The sequence below is a fragment of the Plecotus auritus genome (assembly GCF_963455305.1).
Source record: "Plecotus auritus genome assembly, chromosome: 4".
NCBI classification, from domain to species: domain Eukaryota; kingdom Metazoa; phylum Chordata; class Mammalia; order Chiroptera; family Vespertilionidae; genus Plecotus; species Plecotus auritus.
The window spans coordinates 24,971,557-24,987,360 of NC_137775.1; the positions used below are offsets into that span (position 1 = coordinate 24,971,557).

Consider the following 15,804-nt stretch of genomic DNA (forward strand, 5'->3'; position numbering starts at 1 on the left):
CTGCCATCTTTGTGATCCACTTCCAGGAAAATATTGCGATAATAATCCACCTTGCTATGTTGTATAGTTCAGGTTACACGTGGAGCCTCTAAGCCTTCAGAGTAAACATGTGTAAACTTGGCCGGTGCCTTTGATGGTGGTGGTGGAGGTGGGTGGCAGATTAGGCAGAAGTGAGAGAACCCAGTTTGTGTCCTATGAAAGTTTGCAAGTTAGACACATGGTGCTATAAACCTTATGTCACTGAAATTTTGTCCCAGCCACTAGATGAAGAACCCCCATCACCATGTTCATTCAGAATTATCATACTTTTTGCTAAAGTCTGATAACTTCGACACCCCAACTAAGTGCTTCTTTCTGCATTCCAAGGCCTTTCTGGCCTGACCCCACAGTTGTCCACTGATAAGAACTCTAATGGAAGCAGCTTCTTACACTCACTAGGGCCTGGGTTCACATTCTTGCTTCATCACTTCTTAGCTGGGTGACCTTGAGGATGTTCCCTAAATTCTCTCTTCCTTTTAAATTGCTGGTCTGTGAAACAGGTGCAGTGTTTCACGTGTGTTGTGTGAGAATTAAATGAGATGATCATGTAAAACACTTGGAAGCATGGGAGTGTGTTGTAAGCACCTGTGAAGGGTCATTTAATGCACTGTATCTCTTCCTCTCACCTAGATCCTCCCACAAAGAGCGCACAGATCTCAGCTCCCGCACTCCTTCATGCTATTTCTCCATCTGGGTTACATTCCTCTCTGTCCAATCTGTCTAAATCCTGCCTATTCTTGCCCTTTCCCTAGAGCAGTGATTTTCAACTGGTGTGCTGCAGAATTTTTAAAACATGCAATACCTGACTATTTAGATACTGACCACTTTTCCCTTCAATTTTCAAATTTTAAAAAATGACACAGCCCTAGCTGGTTTGGCTAAGTGGATAGAGCACTGGCCCGTGGACTGAAGGGTGCCAGGTTCAATTTCAGTCAAAGGCTCAATCCCTGGCCCTGGTCGGGGCATGTGCAAGAGGCAACCAGTTGATGTGTCTCTCTCACATCGATGTTTCTCCATCTGTGTCTCTCCCCTTCCCTTCCACTCTCTGTAAAAATCAGTGGAAAAATACTCTTGAGTGAGAATTAACAATAACAACAACAACAAATGACACAATAGCCATCCAGTGTGAATGAATCAAGTATACCTATTGTTTTGTCAAGTCAGAATTTTAGTAACTAGTTGATGTGTGCCATGAGATGGAAAGGGTTAGAAATCATTGCCCTAGAGTGTTGCCCTGGCAGTTCCTGGGTGTCCCTTCACCTCCTCCGCTGGGCCTGGCACCACACTCCATTCACACTGTTCCGGCTGTTTCACATGTGTTCATTCTGTCTCCTGAAGGGAACATGAGGCTCTAGAAAGCAGAGGCCTTTCTTTTCTTATTCTTCTTCTGTCCTGTGGAAAAGGAAAATCTCTTTGATGTCAATACCAGGCATAGTTGTGCTTTTTTAAAACCATTGGTTTAGATTTGAGTTTGTGTTTCTATTTCCCTCTTTGCACTGACTGCTGGGGAGATCAGGGCCAAAACTGAGGTTTACACTTAGCATGTGCATTGTGCTTCATGGGAAGTACAATTATTATTAATTTTTATACATTTATTTGTAACCCTGCCTTGTCCACTTTTAAAACTCTGTTATCTTGTCTTTATTTTGTGAGCATCTCAGATCCTTTGGGAACTAAGTTGGGCACAGAGAATACTTATTTTGGTTTGGAGCAACACGGAGGGAAGGCAGGAGCCGGGGCTGTGTAGAAGACAGACCTAGACTCAAAGCCATGCCATCGTTTACCCTGGCAGTGGCCTCGGGCAAGTTATCTCCACTACCTGAGTGTCCGTTTTCTGCCCAATTCAGGAGAGAATGAACCCCCCTCATGGGGTAGCAGTGCTGTGCAAGTGAGATCATGTGTGTGAGGTGCCAGGCACTGGACCTGGGTCTGGATGCTGCCCATTCCATCTTCCATGTGCCTTTGAGAAGTAAGCTATCCTGAGGCAGCATGGAGGGACCTGCAGAGTATTATACTAAGTGAAATAAGCCAGTCAGAGAAAGACAAGTATCACATGATCTCACTCATCTCTGGAATCTAATGAACAAAATAAACTGAGGAACAAAATAGATCCAAAGACATAGACCTATGGAACAGACTGGAATCTCAGAGGAAAAGCGGGAGTGGCTGTGTGGGAAGAGATCAACCAAAGAACTTGTATGCCTAATGCATAACCCATTGACACAGACAATAGGGTGGGGAAGGCCTGGAGTGGGGGATGGGGGATAGAAAGGATCAATGGGTCAATGTGGGGGGGAAGGGAATATATGTAATACTTTCAACAATAAAGATTTAATTTAAAATAATAAATAAATAAAAGTAAGCTATCCTGGTAAACAGATATTCTAAATTATTTATTTAATTGCTATTAAAAAACCATATGCCGTGTTTAGTAATTGATGATCAATTCTAGCACTTATAAGAGCTTCTTCTTTCAGAGGACTCACGCACTCACGAGTTTGCTTAATGAGTATGTAGAGCTCACCTTTGGTGTCTGGGGAATTTTTATCCCATTCTTGTCTTTGTAAAATGGCCTAATAGACAAAAGGCACTCAAGTATGAAGATGTGGCTATATCTTAAGATACTGATTGGAGTGGGTTTTTTTTCTCTTAGGTATAAACAATTTCTGCTGGATTCCTGGGTGTCAGAGAGCTAAGGTTTTATCTGACCAAGGCCCCCTGGTGTCCACCACTTGCTATCTGGAGGTCAAAATTCCCTCTGCTGGCTGTGCTAAGATTGGGACTCCATTTGTGTGCTAACGTATGTGCTTCCTGTCTGACCTTGCTGTTGCCCTCTTTTCCCCACCAGCCTTGTAGTGGGGCCTGGGAAGCTGCATCCTGTGGGAAGATGGAAGATCAGGTGACAGCCTCCGGTCAGGCTCGGAAATATGGGAATGCCTTCTCAACCCGGACTCTGGTCATGTGAGACGTTCCCAGACAAGCATTATGGTTTTCAGAACACTTCACTTCGACTTAGGATATGTCGTTCCTCTACATGAAACTTTTCATGAAAGGGAGAAGAACCTATTTTTGTTGTGGTACAACAGTTGAGAGCGGCACCAAGTGCATTTTAGGTGGATGAAATCTTATCAGATTTCACCCAACTAAAAGGATTTTTTTTAAAAAAATAAATAACAGTCTTACCTAAATTATTAGGTAATGAATTGTAGCCAGTTGTTAATATCTTAGTGCAGATGTTTTTAAACATAAAGCGATTTACCTGTATTTTAGAGGATCCAACAGACCAGTATTTTTTCATGATGAGATTTTTGAAATTTTACGCAAAATATAGTACTCCAATATTTCACTTTTCTCAATCACTAAACACAATGCATTACTATAAACATTGGTTTAATACCATGGGACAATTAATCGAGATTGTAAATGCTCATTTATGGTTACTAACATTGGAGGTACACTTATTGTACTAAACCATTTGATGAGATTTTTGTGGCTTGCTTTAAAAATTATTACTGTATGAAATAGTTTTATAAAACAAATTATATTTTTATTCAGTAATTTAATTTTGTAAATGCCAAATGAAAAGATGTGTCTTGCTGCTATGGTCTTAGCCTGTAGACATGCTGCTAGTATGAGAGGAGCAGTAGAGCTTTGGACAGAGACTTGGTATTAGGTAATTGACTATGCACTAGTATTTCAGACTTTTTTATTTTTTATATGTATACTTTTTTTTTCCTTTTGTAATACATTGGAAAACTTATTTGGGAGACTTATGCATTTGTTTTTTGTTATTTTTGTTGTTGTTGTTAACTGTGGTTCATAAAGGTTGCACTTCTTTTTTGGGAGATCTATGTTATTGGTGTCCTACGTTTTGTTTTGAGTTTGGCCTGACTGTTCCTTAATTCAGATGTTATGTGTTTGATCAGCATTCCCCTTGGTTTTGAAGTGTCTGGTCTCAGAACTGCCACACAGAACCTGTGTTTGCAGCTGGGCCAGAGAGACTAGGGTCCGGAGCCAGTAGCTGCCTTAACAACGTTTGGTACAAGATCACTAGCACTGAACTTTTGATACGACAATGTACTTACTGCCTTGTAGTGAAATAAAGCTGTGCCCTTATTTACTTACTTTTGACTTCTGTCTTACTTGGGGTTAGTGGATGTTCTTATACTTTTAAGAAAAGGGAATGAACTCAGAATTCTTTCTTCTGCTAATTTTCGCACCATCTGAACTTCACTTGAAAAAGCCAAGGGTCATTACTTTGGAGAAAGAACAAGAAAACCAAGTTCAGTAGTTCACACATAAGCATGTGTACAATGACAGCTGGGAGGACTCCTGCAGTATCAGCAGAGTTCCAGCGGCATTTGAATTGGGATAATCCGAGGGGAGTTCATTTGCAAGAGTCCTGATACCACGGATATGAGCAAGGCATAGGAGGACTGCAGGAGTAGTGCATGCCTATTGGGTGCCGGCCTGGAGAACACCGCCCCGTGCAGGGCGAGAGTCATAGAAAGCAAGAGGCCTTGAGAGGATCCACACTTTTGGGACCTTACAGGGAGGTCCAAGTGGAATCCCTAACTTTCTTTCCCCTACCCCTCCTGTCTCTGCCATGGGTCCTCCTCATTGACAGAACCAAGCAGAAGTTAGAGGGCAAGGGAGCACCTGGATGTAAGGCAACCGGCCAGCCTCCTAGGGCAGAGCCAGAGGACATTATCTGTCGGGGCAAGGACAGAGTGTCCCCGCCAGTCATCCAGTCCAAATCCCTGTTTTACAGATGAACTTCCACTGGCTGCCATCTCTCAGCTCAGTGTTCTTTTCATTGCTTTACAATATCCCCTGCACATGGGTTTCTTATAATTTCCTGTAGTCACTCTTTTCCAACTCAGACTTTGAATTCTCATATACATGATGCACTTGGTGCTCCTGGAGCCAAGGATTTGTTACTCATCTTCAAGACTGTGTAGTGTTCTTTGATCATATTTCTGATAGGTGATAACATGCCATGCCAGTGTTAGAAAGCGTGTAATATTCATGCACTCTCCAAGTATTTTCCAGGTGCCACTTACTAGCATTTTGGACTTGGTTAGACAAGTCACTGACCTCTCTGTGCCTTGTTTCTTCACCTGTGAAGTGAGTTCATTCTTATAATGAACTCTTGTTAAATAATGCACTATACAAATGTCTGTTGTTACATATGCCTTCCATAACTAAGTGGTGCATATCATGTCATATGTTGAATGTTCATATGGCTGATAATGTGCATTGTCAATTACAGAGTTAAACTCAGTGGTCATAATACAACTATTAAAATAAACTAATGGTAAGAGTGAACTCAGCATTATACAGAACTGAAGTAAATATTTACTTTTCCAACCAGTATGTAACCCAATAACTAGAAACTAAAAACTTAAACTAATAAAAAAGTAGTGTAAATTTATGTTTTATGTACAAATACATTCACATAACACCCATTTCACAAGCATCTGTAAAACATTTATTTGTCCTGGTCATTTTTTTTTTAATCCTCCTGCTTTCTACAGCAGAGATTCCAATCCTAATATATAAAAAGTCAGGGGCCGTCACGACCAAAACAACCAGATGGATGACCAAACAACAGGCTGTATGGGGCAGTTGGGGTTGACCAGGCCGGTGAGGGGAGGGGGGGCGGTAAGGGGTGACCAAGCTGGCAGGAGGGGCACTAATAGATGACCAGGCCAGTGGAGGGGGGGCAGTTAGGGGCAACCAGGCCAGCAAGGGGGACTGTTGGGGGGCAACCAGGCTGGCAGTGGGGGGCAGTTGGGGGTGACCAGGCCGGCAGGGGGGGAGTTAGGGGCTATCAGGCTAGCAGGCAGAGGCAGTTAGGGGTGATCAGGCTGGCGGGGGGGAGGGGGGACAATTAGGGGTGATAGGCAGGCAGGCAGGTGAGCAATTAGGAGCCAGTGGTCCCGGATTGTGAGAGGGATGTCTGACTGCCAGTTTGGGCCTGATCCCAGTGGTCCCAGATTGGAAAGGGTGCAGGCTGGGCTGAGGAGACACCCCCCCATGCATGAATTTTGTGCACCGGGCCTCTAGTAGTAAAATAAATGGAAACAGTATTACTGCTCAGAGAAATGTTACCCTTTGAGTCACTATATGTATAGCTTGTGTCCACATGTGCACATCAGGAGAAGAGGAGAGACACTGAGAAGACTCTGAAGTATCTCCCAGCCACTAGTGAGACTGATAACCCAAGAAGAGACTATGTGCAGTGAGGAACTTTGTTTCTTTAGAAATTATCCAATATTAGAACTGGAAAAGACCTCAGCCATCATAAAGGGCTTATGATAAGGGGCTTGTCATATTGCTTTCTTGAAAGAAAACCCATTTTGGAGCCCAACCAGTCTTGGTTTAAATTCAGACTCTGCTCTTTACGAGCTCTGTGATTTGTAGGACCTTTACTTAATCTATCTAAACTTTGTTTACTTATATTTTACTTATATTGGAGATAAGCTCAGCTAGTGTTGCTCAGTGGTTGAGCATTGACCTTTGAATTAGGAGGGCTCAGCCAGTGTTGCTCAGTGGTTGAGCATTGACCTTTGAATTAGTTTGATTCCCAGTCAGGGCACATGCCTGGGTTATGGGCTTGATCCATAGTGTGGGGCATGCAGGAGGTAGCCAATCAATGATTCTCATCACTGATGTTTCTATTTCTCCCTCCCCCTTTCTTAGAAAAATCAATATATATATAATTTTTAAAGTACATCTCAAGATTGTTGGGTGTTGTGAAGATCATGTAAGCTACTACATGCATTCTTGCATCTTTGTAAAATGTCACAATACTTGTTGATTGGGCAAGTTACTCTGATGACTTACAATCAAAGGAAAAACATGTCTGTTACTTAACAACAGAGATGAATATCCCTATTGGCTGTATGCTAAATTTATTCTTTGTATGAAAACTAACTTTAAATCTAAGTTAGGTCTTCTCAAAATATTCCTAATCATTCTAACATGTATTTAAATATGCGGGGAATATGGGGTATGTTTTTTCTTAAACTTGTTGGTTTCTAATTTGAAAAAGAAAAACTACTTAGTAGGTAAAATGTGATGTGCAGTTCTACTACACATTTAAATACAAGTTTTGGTGCTTAGTTTTTTCCTTTTACCATTGCTACTATATGATAAAAATCTTCCTTAATCACCAATTTTAGAGGATAGAGTTGAGGAAAGGAAGTCAGCTAAAATGCAAACTTCTTTTTTAAATTAAATTTATTGAGGTGATATTGGTTAATAAAATTATATAGATTTCAAGTGTACAATTGTATAATACATCATTTGTATATTTATTGCATTGTTTGCTCACCACCCAAAGTCAAATCGCCTTCTATCACCATATATTTGATCCCCTTTACCTTTTACTACCTCTTCCCACTTCCTTTCCCTCAGGTGACCACCACACTGTTGTCTGGCTTATTTGTTCATTTGGCAAAACTTAATAAAATGAGGTTGACTTGTACACTATCATACATAGTGACTTTGGGAACTGCAGCAAGAGGATCTGAACTATAAGTCTCAAGGAACTTGTTAGTGTTTTGGTAATAAATAGGTAAGAATTCTTTTAAATTAACATTCAATGCAAATGTTCTTGATGCTAATGTGGAAATTGGAGACATTGGCATTTGCCCTGTGAGCCATATTTCTTTTATTCAATTAGTATATGTTCAGCACGCACTGTATGCTAAGTGCTATGTTTGAAGTTGGGGTAGAACTTGAACAACATAGATAAAAAAGTCCTTGCCTCCTATGACCTTATGCTCTGCTGGCAGATACTGGTAAGTAAGTGGATTACAGTATGGTCCTAACAGAGGTAACGGAGACCAAGGAGAGCATCAGATCTAGACTTGGAGAAGCAACACAGGTTTCCCACAGCGCTGGCATCCAGCAAGACTAACAGATGAAACCAAGTTAAAGTAGGGGACAGGAATTGGAGGGCGTAGCAGGGTGAGGTTAGATTTGACATTTGCTGGAGGAAACACATCCAAATACCAGTATAATGGCTTGTCTTATTTCAAATTCATGAGGACAAATTGCAAATGGCATTCAGGCAATTCTGCCTGAGGATATTCTCTAGTGTATTCTTTTCCCCATGCCCCAGACCACATTTTCACACCCCTTCCTCTCACACCTCTCCATTGCAACTCCACTCAATTCCCAGCTGATAACCTCAATTCATTCATCAAGGAGAAAACAGAAGTATTCACCTTCCTACACCAAAGCATTCACAGACCTGCACACGTACTGAAGTCCTTGCCTTCCCTCTTGTTAGCATAGAAGAGCTGCACTCATTGGCCAGCCCTTCCATTCGGCCTCTACAAAGCCATCCCCTTGTGTCCTTCAGGGCCTCATACTGCAGATACTATCTCTTTATCCCATATTATAAATCTTCCTCTCTCTGAAACGATTATCTCACGAACACGGTCTATATCTCCCAGCAGTAAAATATAATCCTCCCTTTATGCCCTATCACCATCATAGGGCTCTATTTATCTGCTCCTCTTCTCAGCATAACTGCTTAAGGGATCTACGGTCAGTCGTGGTCACCACTTTCTCTCGTTGCCTCTTCCTACAGCCCACGCTGCATGCACTTTCATTGCCCCTACTCCACCTTGCTTGCCCTTGTCAGTGTCACCAATGGCCTCCATGTGGCCAAATTCTGTGGTCACTTCTGAGGCTTCATTTTACTTCACCTGTTCGCAGCCTCCAATAGACATGGCACTCCCGCTTCCTTGAACCACTTTCAGAGAACCACTCTTGCAGTTTTCCTCCTTTCTCGCGGCTTCTTCTGTTTCCTACTCCACCTCCTCTTGGCCTTGAAGTGGCTATTTCCGCTTTCTCTCTATATCATTTTTTCACTGAGGGATTTCATGATTGCTGTTGCTTTAAATACCAACTCTATCTTCAGTTCTTACCCCCTTCTGGGATTAGAGGCTCCTGTATCCTATTTCATGTTAATATCCTCCTAACTTATGCATCTGAAATTTAGTCTAAACAAAATAAAATTTGTAATCACTCAATGCTTCTATTTTTCTCATTTGTAGTAATTAGCTCTAATTTCTTAATTATTTTTTTCATTTCTCAAGCCAAAAATGTATCATCTTTGATTTCTCTCTTACACACAAGTACTCAGAAACACCTGAATACTCTGCCTTGAAAATATATTTTGAACATGTCCACTTTTCTTTATTGTCAGTAATAATATTACTAGTAATGAAATAGTATGTATTAAGTACTTACTATATGCTGGGAAGAAGGGAGAGGGAGGGAAATTTGAGAAGAACAATGGTGATGTCTGAGAGGTCAGAATGAGGAGTAACTGAAAGAGAAACCGGGGTGGTGTGGGGGAGATAAGAGACTGGAGAGGGAAGCCCTATAAATGTTCTTCAAGAGTTTGAGCTTTGTCCTGAGAGATATGGGGGCCCATTAAATGGCTTTAGGCAGGGAAATAAAGTGATTAATTTACTCTGGGTTTATATAAGTAGTTTTGTTCATATTTCTTTTTCATAGATAGTATATAAAATTAGACCTCGTGTTAACAGGGCCAGATAATTGCAGAGTCTGAATTTTATACCCAGTTAATTGGATTTTACATAGTACATTTCATACTGCTTCTTAATGTCAAAAGAATGTGCTTAATTCCAGAAAATCTTATTGAAACTATCCTTTGATCTGAAGTATGCAAGAGACTTTTTATGTTTTATAGTATATAAATTAGTACAGGAAGAATTGTTTGCATTAAACACTTTTCTTCTCTAAGAGCAGAATATTTCAACCAATAACCAATAATTTATCCACAACCTTCCTTGTTTTCAAGACCATTGACTTTTAAAAATGTGGCATAAGACTGCTGCAACCATTATAGAAAACAATATGGAGTTTCCTCAAAAAAAAATCAATATGGAACTGTCCAGTGATCCCACTTCTAGGAATATATCTTAAGAAACCCAAAGCACCAATCAGAAAGAATGTATGCATCTCTATGTTCATAGAAGCACAATTTATAATAGCTAAGATCTGGAAACAGCCCAGAGCCCATCAGTAGATGAATGGATAAAAAAGTGTGGTACATTTATACCATGCAATACTATGCAGCAGTAAAAAAGAAGAATCTCTTACCCTTTGAGACAGCATGGAGGGACCTAGAAAGTATCATGCTAAGTGAAATATGTCAGTCAGAGAAAGACAAATATCACATGATCGTACTCATATGTGGAATCTAAGTAACAAAATAAACTGATGAATGGAGAGGATCCCAGAAACATGGAAGCATGGAACAGAGTGTGGAATGTCAGAGGGAAGGCAGGGGAGAGTGGGTGGGTGGGAGGTAATCAACCAAAAACCTTGTATGCATATATGCATAACCTATGGACACAGATAATAGGGTGCTGAAGGCATGGGGTTGGGAGGTGGGAGCGGGCTGGAGGGGGTCAATGGGGAAAAAAAGGGGACATATGTAATACTTTCAACAATAAAGAATCCTATATAATAAGAGAAGAATATGCTAATTATCTGTTACTCCATGAGGCGTAACAACCGACTGCGCAATGACCAGATCATGGATCTGCAGGAGGGTGGGGCAGCGAACTACAAGCGGGCGGCGGAGAGCTATAGGAGGGAGCAGGGCAGCAAGCTATGGGGGAGGGGGGGACAGGGAGATCTACAGGAGGGCGGGGCAGCAGGCAGAGAGCTACAGGAGGGGGGCAGAGAGCTACTGGTGCACGGATTCATGCACAGGGCTACTATTTATAAAAATAAAAAAATAAATGAAAATGTGGCATAATCTTTGATTTGCCTGGTATTTTGTCCATTAAAGAATCATGCCAATATTAATTCTTGAAGGTATCTTCAGCTTTTATATTTATTTTATTTATACTCTCTAATCTAGAACACATTCTTATAGCCAAATGGTTTTCAGACTTTTGGGGGCATTAGAAGCACACTGGGAACTTGCCTAAATGGAGAGTCTTGGCTTCATCCTCAGGGATTCTAATTCATGAGTGAGGTGTAGGCCTAGGAACATTTTAACAAGCTTCCAAATGATTCTCCTGCAGGTGGTCTGAGGGGACCACACTAAAATACCTGCCTTGGGAAAAATCTTTTACTCCCCCAAACCTGTGCTCTTTTTCTAACACTACTCATGGCTTTCAATTCCTGTGGAGTCCATAACTCATTATATTGCCCACCGGTCTATAGAATATTAGAAAAATATTAAACCCATAACTATAAGTAGAGAATTTCTTAACTCTACGAAATCATATGATACAGATCTTAACTAAGGTAACCTTAGCCTTCAGATCCATCTTTTTCTTGATTTTTACAATATGTAAGGAAGCAGAATTTTACACACAACATATCTCTTTATTGATATGGTTTTATTGCACATGATCTATCAAAAAGGAATTTATATCTCAAGAAGCTTAGCACATAAATAAACTAAAACAATGTTTTCATCCAGAAGTCCCTGGTTCTAAACCAGTCTCTAATCAACTTGCAGAAAAACCCTTGTTCAACTCACTTTGCAGCTCTGTGCTTTGGGATGTCTATTTAAATGGAGGAAGTATTTAATCCTGTATACAGTCACAAAGCACATGGAAGTCCTCAAATCAAAGACAAAATTCAAGGTAGCCCTAAGACATCAGAATAGTTAGAATTGTGAGGTTTTCCTGCTGGAAAATATCCTTGGAAATAAATTTGTAAGTTAATAAATTACCTGGAGCCTATGGGGTAGATGTTAAGAACAGAACTAGGATTTGTTTTCATTTGGTCAATTTTCTAAAGAATGTAAATCCTTCCACCTATTCTTTAATGGTCCAAAATACCTAACAAGGAAACATCCTCGCTGTTCCTTCCTTGGTCAGTTTCAGAGTCAGTGCAAGCAGTGACCAAGGGAAAAGGCACACTAGGAAGATGGTCGTTGGGTAAGATAATACTTGTCTTTACTCAAGTCATCTCCAGTCACTTTCCCTCCCCTATTGCAAATCAGCCAAAATGAAAAGACATTAGAAATGTGCTCTGGTTAAACATAGTGCATTGAAGACATGAATTAATGCCACTCCATCAGGAAATTCCAGCAACTGACAATGAAGGGGGAAATAAAGGGCATAAATATGTAAGTTAAAGAGAATAAAAAATGACAGGTAAGAGGTTATTTGCCAAGAACCTAACTCACTTATTCAACAAATATTTATTGAGCACTTCCCATGCAAGGCAGAATTCAACACTATACATAATTTGATACATATAATTTTTGAATTACTAGTAGAGCAATATGGTCTTGGATACCCCCAAAGTACTAAGAAAATGGCCTGTTTCAGATTTGCTGTTTTAATAACTATCTCTTTAAGTCTAACATGTCCTTTTTCATGTTTTAACATTTCTGACATCAGGCTGTATCTTTAACATAACCTGATTTTTATTTGTTTGAAAATTGTTGGCCCTGGCCGGGTAGTGCAGTTGGTTAGGGCATCATCCTGATACACTAAGGTTGAGGGTTTGATCTCCAGTCAGGGCACATACAAGAAGCAACCAATGAATGCATAAACAAGTGGAACAATAAATTAATCTCTCTCTTTCAAATCAATAAGTAAAATTTTAAAAATTGTTATTAAATCCATTGAGCCTTATAATTGATGATACCATAAAATAAAGGAAGAGCTTAGAACTTATAAACATAAATTTCAGAAAGTACTCCTAGCTTTTTATTAGCAATGAAGCCAACAAATGTTCAGCCCTCCACTTTCCCCAGTCACATCAGAGCCACATGCTTAATTATGGGGCATGGGTTGGTGTGCATCCCAGCCGTGGGCAAACTACGGCCCGCGGGCCGGATCCGGCTGTTCTATCCGGTTCTCTTGCTCTCCCCTCCGCTCCTTTACTTTGAATTAATATTAGTTCACACAAACACTCCATCCATGCTTTTGTTCTGGCCCTCCAGTCCAGTTTAAGAACCCATTGTGGCCCTCAAGTCAAAAAGTTTGCCCACCCCTTGGGGGAAATAAGAGATCAACTGAAGGACTTGTATGCATGCATATAAGAGTAACCAACGGATGCAAAACATTGGGGGGTGAGGGCAGGTATGGGAGTGGGGTGGGGGGGGGGCAATGGTAAGATATGTACACATATAATACCTTAATAAAAATTTGGGAAAAAAAAAATAAAGTTACTATAGCAAAAAAAAAAAAAAAAAAGTTTGCCCACCCCTGACTAATTCAGGTGGGAAGCCCATTATTTCTCCAGTGTCTAAACCAATGCCCCACATGTGGTAGACGCTCAAAAAATATTTAGAAAACCCATGAAAGAATGTGAGTTAGCAACCCTACATGGTCTCATCTCCACCTATCCATGTGACTATGGCCAACCACTTCATCTCTCTTGGTCTATGTTTGCTCAGCTATAAAATGAATTTGGATAACCTCAGCTATAGATACCTTTCAGCTCTAACCATCTCTGAGTAAGTGAGGTCATTAAGACATGGAAAATGGGAAATCATGGTGATTTTAGAGGATTGCTCATGAAGGAAATGCATCTGATAATTGTTATGGGCTGAATTATGTCCCACCCCAAACTCATGTGTTGAAGTCCTAACCTCTAGTACCTCAGAATGTGATTGTATTTGTAAATAGGGCCTTTATTTTTTTTAAATATATTTCTTTATTGATTTCAGAGAGGAGATAGAAACATCAATGATAAGAGAGAATCATTGATTGGCTGCCTCCTGCATGCCCCCTACTGGGGATCGAGCCCATAACCTGTGCATGTGCCCTTGGTCATAATCGAACCTGGGACCCTTCAGACCGTAGGCCAACGCTCTATCCATTGAGCCAAACCAGCTAGGCTAAATAGGGACTTTAAAGAGGTAATAAAGTTAAAAAGAAGCCACATAGAGGGACCTAATTCAACATGATGATGTCTTATAAGAGTTTAGGACATAGAGCAGCCGTGGGCAAACTATGGCCCGCGGGCTAGATCCGGCCTGTTCGGCTGTTCTATCCGGCCCGCAGAGCCGAAAGAGCAGAGGGTTCTCTTGCTCTCCCCTCCGCTCCTTCACCAGCAGCAGTGTTAACATGGCAACATCGGGAAACACGGCCGCAGCTCCTTCTTCTGAGTGGGCGGATTTATATCCGCCATTCAGTAGAAGGAACAACCTCTCAATCTTCCAGAGGCTCCTTATAATGCCCGTGGACGCGTCTCCCAACATCACCCTGGGAATGCGTAGACACGTTATGGTGGTGATGTAGGGAGACACGCCCCTGGAGAGCACAGTATCAGAGCCTTTCTGAGGTAAGATTAAGAGCTCTAATCAAACACAATTTTTTCCTGTTCCCACATTCTGTACATCACAATGACTTGTTAATAAAACAACAAAGACTTTCAGCTTTTAGGGCTTGTATCCACTGCAGTTTTTTTTCCCACTGCGGACGCCCGCAGCAGGGAAAAAGACACACAGAGGACATGTCACACTAGCCATGCTGCGGCTGCATTTTTTTGTTGATACAGATGCGGTATCAGTAACACTACCATGGCCACTAACCGCATGTGTTAGCGGCAAAACAAATGCATTTTGTGCTGTGTTTGCTTCTCCCCCTTGCGCCTGTAAAAATGCGTGCTATGGGGCATTTGTGTTAACATGCACCACTGCACATTAGCATCAACGCAAACATGATGGAAACCTGTGTACCCTGCATTAACCCTAGCTGCGCTGCATTTCAGTACTGCACCACACTGCAATGGCAGCACGGCTAGTGTGAACGAACCCTAATTCAGTGGGTTGAACAAAAAGATTGTATAGAAATGTGATGAACTAAAGATTTTATTACAAAATCGCTTAATTACAGGGTTTTAGAAGTAATTGGACAAATGAAAAACTGAAAATCAAATGTTCATATCTAATACTTGGATGAAACTTTTTCCTGGTAATGACAGCCTGAAGTCTTGTACTTATGGACATCACCAGATGCTGGGTTTTCTCCTTTGTAATGCTCTGCCAGGCTGTCACAGTAGGGGTATATATATAAATATCCTGCCATTTCCAGCTTTTAATAAGAAAAACTGTTGCAATGGGCATTTAAAAGTGGCACTTGGTTGTTTTTATAGAGTCCAGTGGATGCAATCTGACATTGATAATGGGCTCTTTCACACTATGTGCACTGTGGCTGTTTTTTGCCAGTAACGGAAGTGCTAGTGGTAACTACTGGTTACCCATGTTTTGCACTGCCCTAGCACCTCCCATACAAGTGTGTCTGGAAGACACAGCAATGTGCTGCTATGTGTGTTACCATAAACAAAGGGCCTGTGTGAAAGATACACAGGTTTCCTATGGAGGAAAAGGGTTGTTCTCTATGGTCAGGGTGTGCCTCTGTCCCATGTCTGAACTTTTTCAGATGATTTTGTTAAATATATATTTTTTAGAAGACCAAAAATGTTATAGTAGAGCAAATTTAATCACTTGTTTTTATACTTTACTGTCTTATTTTAGTAAAGAATTTAATAAGAGAACGGTACTGTTGGTTTTAGCCCAATATTAAACATGAGTGGACCAAAGAAAAGGAAAGTGGACAGTGAATGCGGAGTGTTTAAGAGGGAGTGGACAACAAAATATTTTTTCACCAAAGTCCGATCAATGCCGGTATGTCTGATATGCCAGGAAACACTTGCAGTCTTCAAAGAGTACAATCTCAGCCGTCACTTTGCCACAAAGCATGGCAACTATGCTAGCAAGCAGTCACCTCAAGA

At 41.0% G+C, this 15,804-nt stretch overlaps 2 protein-coding genes across 19 annotated transcripts in view; one reads left to right on the forward strand and one right to left on the reverse strand.

Annotated features, from left to right (window-relative positions):
- MYB (MYB proto-oncogene, transcription factor) overlaps positions 1 to 4,164 on the forward strand; it is a gene marked incomplete at its 5' end in the record, with an annotated part of 36,165 nt that extends 32,001 nt beyond the window's left edge. For 7 of the 8 annotated variants that reach the window (XM_080665779.1, XM_080665782.1, XM_080665781.1 and 4 more), the window contains one exon: positions 2,888 to 4,164. In XM_080665779.1, coding sequence (XP_080521905.1) covers positions 2,888 to 3,004 — 117 coding nt within the window. In that variant the 3' untranslated portion in view covers positions 3,005 to 4,164. The remainder of the gene's footprint in view (positions 1 to 2,887) is intronic. The other variant, XM_080665785.1, reaches the window with a different exon arrangement.
- AHI1 (Abelson helper integration site 1) overlaps positions 1 to 15,804 on the reverse strand; it is a 273,332-nt gene that overhangs the window by 26,709 nt on the left and 230,819 nt on the right. The window contains exon 25 of one of the 11 annotated variants that reach the window (XM_080665770.1): positions 1,387 to 1,431. The exons of 9 other annotated variants lie outside the window; for them this stretch is intronic. In XM_080665770.1, coding sequence (XP_080521896.1) covers positions 1,416 to 1,431 — 16 coding nt within the window. In that variant the 3' untranslated portion in view covers positions 1,387 to 1,415. Of the gene's footprint in view, positions 1 to 1,386; positions 1,432 to 4,212; positions 4,296 to 15,804 lie in introns of those variants that run through there. One more of the 11 variants, XM_080665778.1, reaches the window with a different exon arrangement.